General features: G+C 38.5%; 1 protein-coding gene across 2 annotated transcripts in view; it reads left to right on the forward strand.

Moving 5' to 3' along the window:
- The window catches only part of RFTN1 (raftlin, lipid raft linker 1), a 100059-nt gene that overhangs the window by 61147 nt on the left and 21457 nt on the right, over positions 1–17455 (forward strand). For both annotated transcript variants that reach the window (XM_054191255.1, XM_054191254.1), the window contains 2 exons: positions 6607–7030; positions 11057–11260. In XM_054191255.1, the coding sequence (XP_054047230.1) occupies positions 6607–7030; positions 11057–11260 (628 nt within the window). The remainder of the gene's footprint in view (positions 1–6606; positions 7031–11056; positions 11261–17455) is intronic.

Consider the following 17455-nt stretch of genomic DNA (forward strand, 5'->3'; position numbering starts at 1 on the left):
GCTAAAATAAGACAATAATTTGAGAAGAATCATCGCACCCAAGACCACAGAGGATGAGACAGTATGGTTTCAAGACCTGTCATCTAGTGAGATATGCTGAAAGGAACAAGTGTACTTGGCACCACGCTGCACTACATGTTTAGTGTGGTTATATTGTTCTCAGGAATGAATGTACAGCTAATGCAAGCTGAAAAGGAATTTCAAGTTGTTACTCTCATCCTTGCCTTGGCTCCAGTAGCAGGAGACATATAGCTCACTGTAACTTAATATCTCTTGGCAGCACTGTCTTAAGAGCCTATCTTCTGTTTTATTCGGCATAGCAGTAGGTTGCAGTAGCTGCTTGCTTCCCTGTATTTCTCCCTGTTCTGTTTGTAGCTTTCAGTTCCCTTTTGCGGAGGCTGCTACCAGTGAGCATGTTGTAAAACTGCAAAGCTTGTTTTCTTTTCCCTGTTCAGTGCCTAGTTCTGCTCCACCACAAATACAGTGAGAGCTTAAAGTGACGAGTCAATGGTTCTGTTGAATGGGCTGTATACTGCAACGATGGAAAGGCAACGTACATTTGTTTCTTCAAGAAACTAATTAGTTTTTAAGTTTTTGGTTTGTTTTTGTACTCTGTTATCTTCTCTTGGATCTACCAACTTCTTTCTAACAGTCTTTAGATCTAAAGTTCCCAAATGGTAAAATTCTGGTCAAGGTTTTTATTGGAAGTATCAATATAAACACAGTTAACAACACCGCTTAAAGGATAACTCTGTGGTTTGGGATTACGGTAACATTTTTCAAGGCACCCCTCCAGTGTTTGATCCGTCATGGCCTATTTTTTGTAATTGACAGTGAAAATACTTGGTAATTTGAAAGCCTGAATGCAGACTGGGTTTTGACTTTCTAAAAGCTACGTTTGTATGAACACGAACTGTCTATCTCAAATTCAGAACTGGTGAGTGCAGACTGGAAAAGGTTAAAAATGCATGGGAAGTACAGGTTTAAATGACAGAGCGTCCTAGTCAGAAAGGTTGCACAGTTTGGAAATCTGCAAGTAGTGAAACAGAGTCTCAGACTAACAGGACTGAGAGAAATTATTAGCATTTGCTGCTTTGCTCTTTGATAAGTAGAATTGTCATTTTTTGTACTTAGTACTAGAGATGCAAAACTGCCAAAGTCACAAAAGTTTAGAGTTGTTTAGAAAGAACTAAACCCCTCCTTCAGAACATTAGCTAAGCCTAATTGGTTTTAAAATAAGCAGTAAACTCTTGATGACTGTTGTTGCTGTCTTCTCAGGAAGCAGCATGTGAGACCTACAGAAAATATCCAAGGCAAACTAAAAGCCTGTCGTAATTTTAAACATCTGTTTTCAGAAATGAACAAACTGGAAAGGGGATGTTCGGTATTTGTGATGAAACATGTAGTACTAAATATTAATGAAGGAGGACACAGTTGGAAGAGTATGTCTTGAACATCCTTTTCCAGTTCCAACTCCTGGTATGCAGTACATAGCATTCCCCTCAAACCACAAGATGATGTTCTTTGCATGAAGATCCGGGATGCTACATCTGTTGTCAAAAGAGATTTGCTTGAATCCTAAAAAGAACGTAGAAAAATAACAGTGATCTTGTTTCTGGTACACATTATGAGGTCTAATGCCTCTAAAGTTGTTCTTTTAGAAACCAAATAAACAGACGGACAGACAAGAATTTATTTTACTGGCTAGGACAGCTTATGCTTGGCTTAAAAAAGTTTTAGATAGCTCTGAGCAAAATTAACCCAGCTATTGTTTCAGAGGCCGTATGTTTTCCCATCAGTAGGACTAAGTAGCAGTCTCTCCCTTAGTTTGCTGCCGAGCTAACTAAATGCATCTGACCATCAGAAAATCAGTTCATTGCACACAGAGAACGTTGTCCTTTCTCCAAGAGCATTTTTGCTATGTGTGCTCTTTATAAATTGTCCCTGTTGTTTGGTTTTATATTAGCAGTCCCTTTTACGGGGTTGCTATGTCATTCTTTCTGTACCTTATTATGTCATGAACCATATAGCAAACCTCGTAATGAACTCTTCGGTCCTAATGCTCAGGTTTTGAAGGAGTTTTTTTCCAGCTCATCAGGAAGTGTAAGCCTTGAGACCGTTTAGGGCTGCTATAAACTAGAGCACCCTGATGACATTAGTAAAACTGCTTTTTCTCTGGGTGCATCCCAAAGATGTCCAGCTCCTGGCATACCAGAGTTAACAGAAATTCCTAGCACTTGTCATATTAAATAATTTGTTTGAAAATCCTTATCCAAGAGAGAGATCCTCATTATTAAATCGCTGTGCATTATTTCCCATGTTTATTGATGTGGGTGGAATACTATCCTGAGTGTTTGATTTTCTGTGTGCCATCCCATGGGAGAAACGCATAGAATCTCCCTGTAAGCAATTACTAAAGCTGACAAAAGTATATGAGTCTGTTCAGCATGGGATCTATATCCTTGAGCTTATGTATTTATAAGTAGTACCATCATGCTTGCTATGAATAGGAGATTATTACGGAGCTGATAATGCAACAAGAAATGCAGAATCACAAACAGTATGTGGCCTGTACAATGAACTTGCCAAATGTCTTTATTCTAAATAGATTTGAAAAGAAAACCTGTATGCAGCTGGTCAAAATGAGCTTTCAACTTGGAGCCTCTGCACGTCTTTCATGGTTGTGAGGCCTACAGTTTAAAAACAAGTAGTTTTCAGAAAAGAGGATTTCATCATTCAGCCATACTGTTGTCAGGTGTGGTTTTACAGATATTTAGGCTGTCAGCCATTTTCTAATGAGGCAGGGAGCCGTCAGGAGTACCAGAAGTATTTAAAAAGATGGGACGTAAATTTGCTGCATCAACATAATGTTTAGTGACACTGCTTTGTGCTGCTGATGGTTCCTTTTTTGCAAAAGCAGTATAAAAATAGCGGTCAGTCAGTTCTGAAATAAACAATAACACTTCATACTTGTTAAGAAATGTTAACACAAGTGCCCCAGCTAAAATTCAATTAAGGTAGCGACATCAGGGTTGGATATGGTGCTTGTTCCTATTCCTGCTAGAGTTAGTGGGAGATTTGATATTTATTTCACAGATAGCAAAGGCTAAATCTGTCATTTTTTTCCCTTCAGGGAAAATGCCAGGTTTCTAATCAAGCAAATTGTAGGGATGACATTAAATTCTTTAGCTGCCTCGGCCCTCTGTACACATGAAATTTCACCCCATCTTTAAGCAGGTTCTATTTTTAAACTGGCGTAAATCCAATTTGTTGCAAGCCAGTTATAAACTGATGTGTATGTACCCACTTGGGGGTTTTTCCAGGTCGAAATAAATGAGTTAAATTCTGCTTCTGTTGTTGAACAATAACATCTTTTGTGATGGAGACCTGTTCTTGTATTTGTGGATAGTATCATCCAAACAGCACTTTATGAGGCAATAATAATGTTTCTGTTCCTATCCGGGGAAAGAACCAAACAATTTATTATTATTATCGTAAATTTTGTTGGAATTTCCCTTTTAAAGATTTCCCAAAATGTAAAGAGCAAGTATGTAGTGTATTTAAAATACAAAAAAGGTCAGTAAAACAACTGAAATTAGTATGGATCACCTAATGTAAGAGTATTTTTAATCTGGCTTTTTTTCCAATGTGGTAAGTGGTGGAGATGCAGTTGCTCTGCTTTTTATGCTTTTTCCTCTCATTTAGTCATACAGCGTGGTATGAGAAGGACCTTTGTTGGTACTCTTTGTTAGTACTCTAAACTGGCACATAAAGGCAAGTAATTGTAGTATTTATCCAATCTGGAATATATTCTGGGTGACCATGTCAGAGCAGCATAATGTTCTTCCCATTCAGTTCACCCTTACCCCTGCTTTGTCCCATGTGTTGCCCTCTTACTGATTCCCAGCACCTCATCTGCTAAGATATTTTCCCAAAAGGCTGGAACAGACATACTTGTCTGTGTGTACCAGCACAGGATGCCTCAAAGGGTCCAAAACCCCCAGGTGGCTGGTAGAAACAGCCTTTCTGCCCTGTGTGGCTCCTGGGCATGACCTGTTCCGGTAATGAGGTTTGAGCTTGTTTAAGTCTGGGTTTTTGTTTTTTATAACTCAAATATTCGATATTTCAAATACAGGAAACAGAAAATGTGGTGTATACTGGATGGCATAGTTCATTCTGTAAGTGAAGGCAACTAAAATTTTGTACTATTTAAGCTCTCAATAGGATGCTGAAAAAATCAAATTGTCTTTGTAGTTTGAAGATGTTCAGGCTTTATACTTTATTTATTACGTGATCTAGCCTCTTCATGGTTTTGTGGAAAGTTGGAAGGAAAGACTGTTTGTGTCTGCTGATACATCACTTTGCTGTTCTGCAGCTTACATTGCAGCGTTGATGTAACATTTCCTGCTAAACTGGCTTTATTGAAAATAATGGGATGCTTGGTTCTCCCTTATGTAATTGGGAAAATTTGAAATACGGGTTTAAATAAGATTTTGTATTCTGTATACTGCCGATTAATTTGTTGGGAAAGGGCCTTGAAGATACAGTCGTTTTTCCTAGTCTTTCTGTTAAACTATTAGGCCTGTGCAGCTTAGACTGTCATTCAGTCCTTAGTTCCTCCTGTTTCCATTCTGAGAACGAACCTCCAAAGAAAAACCTTAGGATCAGGTATTCCTTAAAACAAACATGTTTTTTTTGAGAGAGCCAAGACTGTAAAACATTGCTACAATACCTGTGAAAGCTGTTCTTATCCTAATCACAGTGTGGGAGAGTCTGGTATAGGTTGACAAGCAGTCTTTATTAACTAGGACCAGTATAATAACTACACATGTACTATCCTCAAACTCTTAACAGTTGCATACTAGTTTAAATTTCTATAATTAGCTGCCCTGCAACCTACTAGTCAAATGTAATGGTGTGTCTGTAGATTAGTGATAAGAAATGAACTGAATTTGTAACTCGATCATTGACTCTGTCAAAAAGTATTTGTAAAATTACATCAGGGGTTCAGGACCATTAAGCATGTTATGAATGCATCTATCATTGACATTCACTTAAACCTTTCTGAACAAGCTTCTTACATGCTAACTTTCTTTGTAGACAGAAATTCGTTTGATCAGGATACTGATGGCAGTATTTTTATTTGGAGGTTATTGTCCTCTTTAGCGATGAGCTTTAGTTAAGTCAGCATCCCATGTTTGCCAGGCTAAACACCTGTGAAGACCGTTCCTTTGTTTCCTGGAGAGCTCTGCTCAAGTTCCTGTGATCACGAAATCAAGAGTTAATTTAATATGGAAAATAAAATAGTGGTCTGAAAGAGGAAGTTCTTGTTGTTGATCAGGTACCATCTGTAGGTTTGTGTGTTCAGAACAGTAACACGTTACCAGAAAGCAGATGATTCATTTAAAAAAAAAAACCCAAAACAAAAAACCAAAAAAAACCCCCAAAAAACTGGGTAGGGAAGATGCAGAAATGAGCTTCCTCTTAGATTAAAAAAGAAAAAAAAAAAAGTACAATATTCTTCCCATTTATTTGCTGCTGAAAAAAAGGCCTGAACTGTTTCACATAAGATCATACTAAATTGAACCTTGGAGATAATTAGGACACTTAACTCTCTGGAATTACATGGTATGCAGAGAAAGTGAAATTATTTCTCCACTCTGAAAGCATTTCTTTTTGAAATATTTATGTGTGTTTACACTTTATATTATATGAAGGGTATACATTACATGGAAAACTTTCCTTTTTGGTGGGTGATTTTGATAAATGAATCAGCAGACACCCGTGTGTTCACAGAAATCTGGCTCTCATTGCAGCTTCTCCTGGGTTTGAGGAGTTAGAGGCTGGTGACTCAAATGGATGGTGCCTCCGTAGTGCTGAGTCTGCTTAAAAGAGATTTCTCTTTCTGCTTCATCTCAAACCTTCCTTAGTTAATTCCAGCTTTATCTAATTGTCATTGCTACTAGTCCAATGCTTTTTTCTTAGGATCTATTGCGATTTGATTCCTTCATTTTCCTCCTTTACCTAAAGTGTAAAGGATTAATAATAGCACCTCCAAGTTTCCATTTGTCTTCTTCTTAGCTCATCTCATGCCTTTTTCTATTCCGAGTTGTTATAATGGTGTTACAACTGTTGTTATAATGGTGCGTATAACAGAGAGAATTAACATTTTTTTGCATAATGTCATAATCACATACCTAATACAGAGAAGATGTAATATTAAGTCCTATTAAGTCCCTTACTTCATAATGTTGATACTAAAACTTTGTGTGAGTAATACCACTTCTGGTAATTTAGCTTAAACAAAATTTTCACTCAGATACTTTATCCCTTGTGAAAACGTACAACATACGTAGGCATTTTCTCTCTCCTTTTTTTTTTTTTTTTTTTCCTTCCCACTTCTACATTTTCGGACAGTTTAGGAAACTTGTCAACCTGCTTATCTAGAATGTAGGTTTTTATGTAAATGTAACGTGACAATTTCTTGTGGTAGTGGACAAAAGTAGCAAAATGACATGCTAGCTGCCTTGAAGGGTGTTATTTTCTGTATTTCTATTTAGCTAAGACAGCTTGACAGTTAAAAATCTAATCTTCTTTGACTTGTAGATTCAAGATGCTGCAAGTCAAGGCTTGAAATTTGTTGGAATTATACCTCAGTACCATTCCCAAAAGAACTGTCTTGTCAGCGCCTCCCTGACACCCGCCAGCAACAACTCTGTGCAATCAAGAGATAATAAAAATGTTTCAAATTGTCCCGAGGATCATGCTTCACCGGATGGCGAGAAAATAGGTGGCATTAATGGATGCAATACTCCAGCACCGAGTGAGGAAAGTGGTGACCAATGTGACACATCCAGGGAGGGCTGGGGAAGTGAAGGACAGGCTACTGACGAGCTGAATCTCAAGTCTGCGAAGGGAAATGAAGAACAGTTTAAACAAGCGAACCCGAGTGTAAGAGAAGCAGCAGACAAGCCGAATGGACTTGCAGAGAATGAAACACCAGCACGACACTTAAAACCACTTACTGGCAGTAAGTATTGTAGTGACCTTTCATACGTAAAAGCCGAGTTAAAATTGCCTCAATTATGTTCCCAGCTGCTTTGGGGTGTGGGGATGTGGGGAGGACCTTACCACTGTAATGGCGAAGAAAAAATGCATCAAATGAGCCACTTAACCTGATTTCAACGTGGTTACACAGTTCACAATGACTGAGACAAGTCAGGTGGCAAATGAAGACATGGTATGAGCAGGTGCAACCTTCTTACGGCCCGTGTGTATGCCTGAGTGTAAAGACTTATTTTTGTCTGCTGTTCAACTGAATTGGTTCTTTTTTGTATTTGTTTTGATATCCTGAGAGCTCTTGATCTTTGCATCCTTTTTGTCGGTTTGAACAAAAAGCGCTGCTGATCTGCCTGACAAGGTTTTGCAGCAATAGAAGGAGTAAGTCACAAAGCCTTACCACAGTTAGCCCCTTTGTAGCAGGTGAACAGACAGCTGAAATTAAACCACATCAGGAATAGCAGGAATATGTGCGATCTGCACTCTGAAGTCTCCTAGTATCCTATGGTCAGGCTGGGGTCAATGCTGCAGTCAGAATTGTAATTACTGGAAAGCAGCAGTTACTTTGTTAATGGCTCATGTTTGCTAATTCACAGTAAAGGTCCTCTTGGTAGTGGTGCTCCTCATAATTTGCCTTCCAGTTCTCATATTTTTGTAAGATTATTCTTCATATACCAGTTTTCTTTCTTTCATCTCTTTGACGTAATTCTCCTCAGGTATACATCTAAAAACAAAAGTCTCAGCTGAGGTCACAAAATACCCTCCTTAAGGTGTTTGTTGCTTGGAGGTTCCTTCAGTAGCAGGAATTGTAGTTCAAAATAGGATGTAGACCAGAGTAATTTAGAAAATGAAAAGTCATCAGAAAAAATATTCTTGTCCCGTTTCCAGTTTAAACCTCAAAATATTTTTCTTTCCTATGTTTGCTTAAATCCTAGAAAACAGTGTGTACACTCTTGTCTCTTACTGCTTTGTTTACTTTCCTTCAAGCTACAAATTACGTAAGAAAATTCCGTCTATATTTCTTTCACCTGGTACTGTCCTTGACTTTATTTTATCCCTATTCTGTATATCTTACATAGAATCAGTGAAACAATCTTACCCCTTTGGGGATTTTGTATGTAGGACTGAGAATGCTTTTGCATTGTACCTTCTTTGGACTATTGTCTTGGTTTCCGTTGCATTTTGGTGTAATTAGCTTTTTGCCATCAGATTTGGACGACACTCCAGTAACCTTTCACCATACTTTCTTCAATTTTTGTTGGGCAAGGAGGCAGCCAGATCTTGTCAAAGCATAGCTATTATTTTAGTAATTTGTTCTGGTTTACATTAGAATCTTACACATTATAAAACCTCTCTTGGTTTTATAGTTCTAAATTAGTTATCTCCAAGTCTAATCAGAGCAATTCTTTCTCTTTTTATATATGCTGTCTTTGAGAGAGTTAACCAAGCAAGTTTAATAATCTTTTTGATGCTGTTCTCCATACTAAACAGCGGATACCTTTTGCTACAAGTAATCCTATTCTTAATATTTTTGCCTAATGTGAAGCTGATGACCTCCAGTCTTCCCAACTTCTATCTGTCTGTAACACCCCAGGATTTTATTAGAGCTGCTGATTTCCAGAGAAGAGGTTTTATTTTAAAAATGCCTTTAGTTTCCTCATTTGTATTTCTTTCTCTGAGTGCTTTTTTGGCTTTACTTATTTCTCATACAGTTTTTTTAATTGGTGAGTTATGCAAATACTTTCCAAGACTGAAGTTCTGAGAAGGCAGTTTTATGTGGCAATTCACCTATAGCAGGATTTTCCCAAATCTATTGCCTGTACAACATTGCTGATTTCTTTATTACTCTTGTATGAAATTTTGTTATTACAGCACTGCCTTTTCCTCCCATGGAAAATGTATTTCAGTCTTTGGCAGCAGTTCTCCATCCTTCCTTGGGAACATAAAGATAGAAAGCATCAGGTGTTTTTCTTTTCCAGTTAGCCTACTTATTCTATAGGAAGTTACCACTCTTGAACTCCATCTGCCCTACATAAAACTTCAGAAAAAAAATGTAATATTTCTTACTATTTGTGGAATCTTAATTTTGTTCTTTATTTTAGGTTTTATACTATTCAAGTATTATTTTTATGCTTCTCCATTTTTTTCCTGAATATTTTGTAGCGCTCATTCCCTTTTTCTTTTATTAAAGGGCTCTTCAAAGCAGTTTTGAAAATTATTTGCCTGTGATCAAGGCACAGATATTCCAATGGTACGTCCAAAAGTGCCATGTTACCTAGAACCAAACCAAAGGTGTCTTTGTCCATACTTCAGCAGTGAAAACTCTTGTCAATAGTGACTTGAATGGTCGTTAGGACTGAGGTACTAAACTCAATAATGGTGACAAACAAGGTCAATCACTGAAACACTCCCGCACATCTTAAAAGCATGTTGTCAACAGCCTGGTGTCAAATCCAATTTATCATCTCCCTATGGTTTTCCAATTCCATGATTTACTATTGTTAATATGAAGTCTTCATATACACTGAGAAGATCTTCATTTTCAACATGAGTCTATTTAGGGGATCAGAATCAAAACGATCATAGAAGTTTTCTGTGTATGCTCTTCTGAGTTAGGATTATCATAATTTTGTTCTTTCTAAACAAGTGGTAAGCAGCAAGAGGGTTCTTGTCAACAATTTATTCCTTTCTACTCTGTTTGAATCATGGTTCATGTCTGAGATCATTAGGTCTCTCTTTCATGTGTGGTTATATCGTGAGCTTCCTGCTGTCTTCTTCAAGTGGTGCCAGCCTGGCTCTGAGCATCTGCCTTCTAATATCTTTTTCAATTTACACACCACTTGCTCAGTGACGTTTGTTAGAGAGCAATCTTAACATTTCTCTTGAAATCTCTTTCTTTACCTTAATACTTGAGATTAGAATATAATAACTTGGAAACAAGAGGAGCTTATTGAATGAATGAATTTCATATAATGTTTTATCTTAGTTTATTTTGGGAGAATTTTTGGCATTTGGAAGTCAATAGAAATTCTACCATTGATTTCCATGTCCATTAATAAGTAAAATATTAATGTCAAAAAAATTTTTTATCAGTAATTCTATTGATGGTTGTACCCGTCTGAGAATTTGGAAGGTGTATCTGCACTTGTTCCAATTTTAGGGCTGTGAAAGCTCAGCTTTGCTGTCAACAGTGACTTTTTTGTGATGGTAAGCCTACATTAACTGCTCCTACGATATACTAGAGGAGGTATGGAGCAGAGTCCGGAAAATGTCCTCATTTGTACAGCTCTTCACAATTCCACTTTCAAAGTTTGTTTACTGTTGTGTTAATGTTTCATCTTGGCTCAGATATAAATCAAATAACCACAGTAAATCAAATAGCCAGCTAGTGACGTCTCTACAGTAATGTTTCATTGCATTTCCTCCAGATGAGGCTACTACTTGCTGGTCCCATGCCATTGTATTATCAAAACCAAGTTATTGAATACTTTAATTGCCATGATCTATGGAATGCAGTTCCTTTTAAATTTGCAATAAGATTTTGTATTGAACTGTCCTCAGTGTCACAGTTCTTTTAACATCTCGTTCAGTAGAAAGTTAAAGGTACTCTGTGCATTAATTTTTAGTGATTTTGTGACTGCTGCAGTACTTAAAGCAGTTTGTGGAGTATGTTTTCCTATCTTGGTTTACACTGATAACTCCAGTAGGGGGTTGGCCTGTTAGTACTCAGGTATTTCTGTCTTTAAATGTTTTATTATCAACAGTGAATCTATAATTAGTAACAAATATTTCAACAGCAATCAAAATACTGTATTGGGTTTGGGGACCCTACTGTGTTGGGCACTTCAGAAATGTTTTAAGGAGATAACCATATCCCAAAGTATTTTTTGCAGTTGCACAGTGTAATCAGGCAAAGGCAAACAGTGGGTTATACGTTGTTTTAGCTGAAATATCATAAAGTTGTTGTTGCATTATTCCATTTTTTACTTTTTGGTAGAAGCAGAGATCTTCGCTCTCTTCAACAAGCCAAAAACCCCACAAAGATGCAGCCAGTATTATACAGTGACTATCCCTATGAGGATCTCCAGGAATGGGCAGACCGTCAACAGCTTGGAAGCAAATTGGCTGGAGCACATGACAGATCACTTCAGGAAAGGAGGCTCATTGGTAAATGCCATCTTCAGCCTTGGAATGGTAAATGGTATGGAAATTACAGAAAGCATTATGCTGTGATTATTTTCCTTTCTCCTCTAATAGAGGCCATTATCTTTGAAGAGAAGACATTTGGGAGGTGCTTTAATATAGGCTTGGGGCAGATTCGGTTTAGATCAGCCTGTTTCAGTGAAATGGAATGAAAGCACAGGAAATATTTTGGCATTTGAATAAGGAAAACAGATCATGTATTGTATTTTATAAACATACTAGAGATGACCCTGTAATTGCAGAAATACACAGAGTTAATAAACAGTACCAAGTAAAATGAATTAAACTAATAAGATTGCAAAGCAGATGACTTAAATGGAAGAGTGGCTTTCCTCTTAGCTGTCCGGCTACACAGTGCGGTGGGAGCTGATTGCAGGTCATTGTAAGGACCATCCAGTTCCATGTGGCCAACGTGTAGTCAGTTACTCCCAGTTCTTCCAGAGACCCTTTCCACCTTGATGGCACAGTGTTTTATAAAATTGTCTTCTATGTTTGTTTCATCCTAGCTAGTGTGTTCATATAAGTGATGGTTAAATGATGGTCTTAAATTCAGAAGAGAAGATTAAAAACCAGATTTTTGCATTTTTGCATGTTGTGAAAATGTGGCACTGAATCCAGCTTAATGCTGTAGCCAATCTGTACTACACTCGTGGCCACCATGGTGTCTCTGAAGACAAGCCTGCTGTACAAAGAAAGACTTTGGTGCATAGTAGGGATGTGAGAGATGTAACCAAGGGACCATGAGAACAAACCACGGGAAGTACTCAAACATAAAACTGTTGAAGTTACAGCCGGATTAATTTTACTGGAAAATTTTGTGACTAGTATACTTCATGGTTAAAGTGCTTATGGCTGAATCTTTCACCTAATTTTGGTTTGTTTTGCATTCTTCAAAAGGAATGTGGTAACCCATAGATTGGGCAATGCTACTGAGGTTCATGGGTTTGTGCCTCAAAATTATAGGGGAACTGCTTCCAGAGCATCGTCTTTCCATTTTGCTGCTGGTCAGAATTCCAGGATCCATAATAAAACACAGTAATATGAGTCGATTCTGGTAAAAGTCAATCAGGAAATTAACAGGCAATCCTAATTTTTCATTTTGCAAGCAAGTAGCAAAAAAGGAAGGTCTAAAGTTCAGCTGATGGAATGCTTTCACACAGCTTCCTGGAAAGCCTTGTAATTGCTAGTTAACTTGCTTAAAAACAAATGTTCATTTACTTTATGTGTATAAATTGCAACTCATAGAGGCAAATTTAATTGGCTCTGTCAGGCTCAGTGTTTTCTTTAATAAAAACTGCTTATCAGTGCTCTCTAAAATGCTTTAAACACAGCATTTTTCTGTTATTTAAACTTCTAAAGTTCATTTACATAACAGACGCCTGGGGGAAGTTCGTGTACTTGGATACCAGAGTGGGGAGTGCTGGATAACTGCCTACGGACATAGATAGAGTAGGCTTGAATGATGGCAGTAAAGTTTCAACATAAACAAGACAACGAATTGTATAAAAGTGGTCAGATTCCGGATTAAGTTAGATGAGAGATTGAAAATGAACAATTAATAAACATTTTTATTAGGTTTTACAGTTACAGGAAGAACAGGTTTAGAAGTCAAAAAGCTCAGAGTTAAGGTTTCTAAAAGTGTATTAATTAGAACAGTTATGTTAAGACGCCGTGAACATGTTTTTAGAAGAACATTTGCTAAGAACATCTGTAAGTTGCTGTCAGCTGCAGTGAAATGTTTATGATTTAAATTCTAAAATTTTCCTATGCTGCAGAGAAACAGAACGGCTTTTTCACTCATATGCCAATGAGTATGAAACAACCCAGGGTAGGGAGGAGGGAAGAAAGAGTGGGCTGAGGGCTTCTCAGCTCCTTACTTTTGTCTAGTCCTTTACGGCATCCTGTCCAGCTCTTCATAGCTGGTCTTTTATTCACCGTTTAATCCTCTTCCAAATTAAGGTAATAACATACTTTCTTTAATTGGTTATATCACATTTCTTTGTTCTGAGGGCTGGTTTTCTCTTTGGCTTATAGTACGAATTCATTATTTTGCTTATTAGACTTAAAAGCAGGGTTATTATCTTCTTCTTTTCCCCCATGTCCTTGGAATGCCCAATGAAGTGAAGATTTCCAGATTGTCAGTAGTCATAAATCTGTTTCTTCCTTCTGCCAACAGTTTATTAATTAGCCTTTAAAAGAGTTCTAAACTTCACTGATAACAATTCTTTCTTTTTGCTTATTGTACCAGATAATTATAAACAGAAATATAATGCAATTTCAAATTACAATATGTAAACCACGCAGAGTTACACCATACATTCAGATTTTGCTAGTAAGTTAGAAACAGCAGCTTCCTTGGCCCTTGAATGTTCACAGATGTTGACAAATAACAGTTGCTTAAATTTGGAGTTCAGTTACTTGCTGATGTTTTTCATCTAACTCATGTCATTGCTAATTGTGCCTGTAGTCCTGGGTGTAAACTGGTCCTGCTTAGTGATCTGAAGTGATCATGGGACTTCACCCTTGCCCTCTTCTAGTGAGAAGTGGAGACTGTAGCAGCAAGCTGCAGATTAATACCACTGCAAATGGAAAGGATGTAACAGTGGGATCTCTTTCTTCCCTATAACAGCAAGTCTCCGATCAGCACTGTGAGAACGTGAGAGTGAGGAGGGAGGAAGAGTCAAAGCTAAGGTTATGTTTTGATGCCTTAACAGAGTAATCACAAGCCTGCTCATCTTTAGTCATTTTGAACTGCAGGTCTTTAAATGTCTGGCATCCTTGTATTTGTTTTACCATTCTGTCTGTGAATTTCCTGCCTTTCGAACTTAGAAAAAGCCAGGCAACCAACCAGAAAACATTGACAGTACTTAAAGACAAAGACAATGAAATAAAAATGTGAGTTGCTTGGAAGAGGGACACAGGCATTTTTTAGAGGGTCAGATTGATGGTCTCTGTTATATTTGCACTGCCTCTGACAGAGATGAACCAGTGATGCGTTTGGCCAATTATAGTCACCTTATTCACTGAAGTGGCTGGGATTTTTATCATCCATATGGAATTATTTTTATCTGTGTGTACTGAAGGTGAAAAGATTCAAGAGGAGGGAGGAATACAAATATGAAGCGAAGGCCAACATTCAGGTCACATGCCACATAAAGCCACAGATAGGTAATTTTCCTCATTGAGAGCAACAACAGCCTAAAGGTTAATTTCCTAGATAAGGGGGATTTGTAGTTCAAAGACAAAAAGGGGAAAATTTTTGCCCACTAGGAAAGCTGTCATGGTAAAGTAAGAAATCTTTTCCCATGTACTTCTTGTAAATCAGAAGCAAGAACATCAAAATAGCTTTTTTTGTCAACCGAGCTACATCAAATATTTATACAACCCAGTGAAAATAGCTTTTTGTGCACAGTAGGATACCTTAATAAAAAATTCAGTGGTAATGGAAGATTTTCAGAGGAAGGACAGTGATTGTAACCTTTATGTTCAGACCCTTTTCTTTAAGAAAGAGGTAAGTTATGTCAGTTAAAGAGTAGAGATTGGGAAGTGATACCACAAACAGCGAAGTCAAAATGGTTTGCTTTATTGGCATTCCATACTGCCCTATTGCAAATGAACTAATGTTTGAAATTAGTAAAGACTTTTTTAATGTAGGCTAAGTTCCAGGAACTAAACCTTGTTAAACAAGAGATTACCAAGACACAAGCGAATACAACTGCATCAGAATCAGGAAATACCTTGCATGAGAAACAGTGGAAACTGGAAAGACCAACTCGCTTCTGAAGCTTTAGGTGGCTGATCTTTGTAGATAGGTTGGGAAAGATTCAGCTGAATAAATGTGGGCATCTGCCCTGCAAGTATCTGCATATGAGTTGTCACCCAAAAGTGCTGTTATAGTCAATGGAGATCTAGGCCTAGACCAATATAGTCAGTAGGATTTGTGTTGTGATCCACCTCATCCTACATCAGGTATCTAAAAGAGAGAGATAGATTGGAGTGGGTGATTTAGTGACAACAGACCTAGATAAGACAGATATTCAGTGCCTCCTTTGCCTTAGTATTCACTGACACAGTCTTCCAAGCCTCAAGCTTAGGGGCAAGGTTCAAGGAGAGATGCAGGACTAGGAGCAGTGGATGAAGATCAAGACAGGGATTACATGAGTTCCTGAGACCAAATGGTCTGCATCCAAGGGTGCTGGGAGACCTGGCTGATGTTGTAACATGGCCACTCTTACTCACCTTTGAAAGGTCATGGAGATCAGGGAAGGTTTCCAACACTTAAGAAAGGCAAAGGTTGCATCCATCTTTAAACAAAGGCCAAAAGCACAATCCAGGGACCTAGAGGGTGGTCAGCCTCACTTCATTCCTGAGTAAATCACTGAGTCCTCTTGGAACACATTTCTGGACACATGAAGGAGAAGAGAGTGACTAGGAACAGTCAGTGTAGATTTAACAAGAGTAAATTATACTTGATGAAACTGATTATCTTCTCTGATGAAATCACTGTATTTATGAATGAAGGGAAAGCAGTAGGTATCATTTGAAGTGAATTCATCAAGGAAGTTTGACGTTGGCTTTTTGTATCCAAGTTAGGACCCTGCAGCCTAGATGGGAGGACAGCTACGGTAAAAAACTGGGCAGGCTGGAAGAAAGTCCCAGCAGGAGCTTTTTGAAATTCCATGAGGACAAATGTCCTGCCTCTGGGAAGGGAGGGGCCTTTTCGCTAGTCCAGGCTGGGGACTGCCTGGCTGGGCAGCAGGTCCATTGAAAAGGACCTGGGGGATGTTAGTAGACAGCAAACTGAATATGAAGCAGCAGTATGCCCTGGCAATAGAGCAGGCAACAGTGTATCAGGCTGCAAGAAGAAGAATATAGCCAGTAGATAAAAGACAGCGATTATCCTCCTTTTCTTGGTGATCATTAGATTGCGTCTGGACCACACACTGTGTGCAGTTTTGGGCCCTCCCCTAAAAGGGGAAAGGAAGATGTTGACAAACTGGAGCTAGTTTAGCAGAGGGCCAACAAGATAGTCAGTGGCTGGAGCATTTGTCTGGTGAGGAAAGACTGAAGGACCTGGGGTAGTTCAGCCTGGAGAAGGGACAGCTTTGAGGGACCTAACAGTACCTGTCAGTGCCTATGAGGAGAGACTATCAAGAAGAAGGATCCAGGCTCTTGACTGAGGTGTATGGTAGGAGGAGAAAAATTGTGCATAAATTGAAATGAGAGAGAGAGGTCCTGGTTGGACATAATGAAAACCTTTTTGTTCATGAAAACAGGCATGCTGAAAGAGGCTGCCCAGGAAGTTGTACAGGCTCCATCCTTGGAGATGTTCAAGATGCAACTAGGTAAAGCCCTGAGCAATCTATTCTGCACTTGTATTGAACCTGCTTTGAGCAGAAGATTGGACTGGAGACCTTCTGAGGTCCCCATTCACCTGAATGATTCTGTGAAACTGGGTCCTGAATGAAATAATGCTTATTTCTCTCCATCAATTGTAAAGAGAGCCTTCGATGACTGATTCAGCTGTAGACCTCTATATCATAAATATCTAATGTTAGATTATATAAATCTCACCTAGGGGGCCAGCTCTGGAACATGTGACTGTAGGCTTAAGTTGCTGCAGAACTCTAGAGCATCTGTGTGATAAAGGTATTGCAAGTAGACTCAATGCATCTGTCCATCTCCTTGCCCTTCCACACCTCTATGCGAGAGTTTCCCTGAAATTCCTGCTGAACCTGACACCATAGCATGGGTTATTTTCTCCAGAACATTATCCAGTTAGCTCTCTTTCTGCTGCTTTCTCCTTTCCCCCAATTATTCTCGGCATCTGAAATGCTTCACATGCAAAGGAATTAATGATCCTATTATTCTTTCCTTTACCTCCTGCTTTCATCTGGAAGAGTAGAAGATGACCTGTAAAAGGGAAGATGTACGACCAAGGTGTGAGAATTGGCAGGCATGCATTTATGGCATGAAAGTTTAAATGTTGTGGTAGGACAGGTAGGGAGGAGATTTGGTTATGGTTAAGGGGGAAAATCTTAGTGTCATTAACCAGTTTCTCTTATAGAGTTTTTCACCAGCATCACTCTGTTGAGCAGGCACCAGTATGCAGCAGCTCTCTCCCCTTTATTGTTTTTCCCCTTCCAGTTTCCTCATTTTCTATAGGTTTCTTTCCTGGCCAAAAAGGTGATGG

Source organism: Rissa tridactyla, chromosome 2 (genome assembly GCF_028500815.1).
Source record: "Rissa tridactyla isolate bRisTri1 chromosome 2, bRisTri1.patW.cur.20221130, whole genome shotgun sequence".
NCBI classification, from domain to species: Eukaryota; Metazoa; Chordata; class Aves; order Charadriiformes; family Laridae; genus Rissa; species Rissa tridactyla.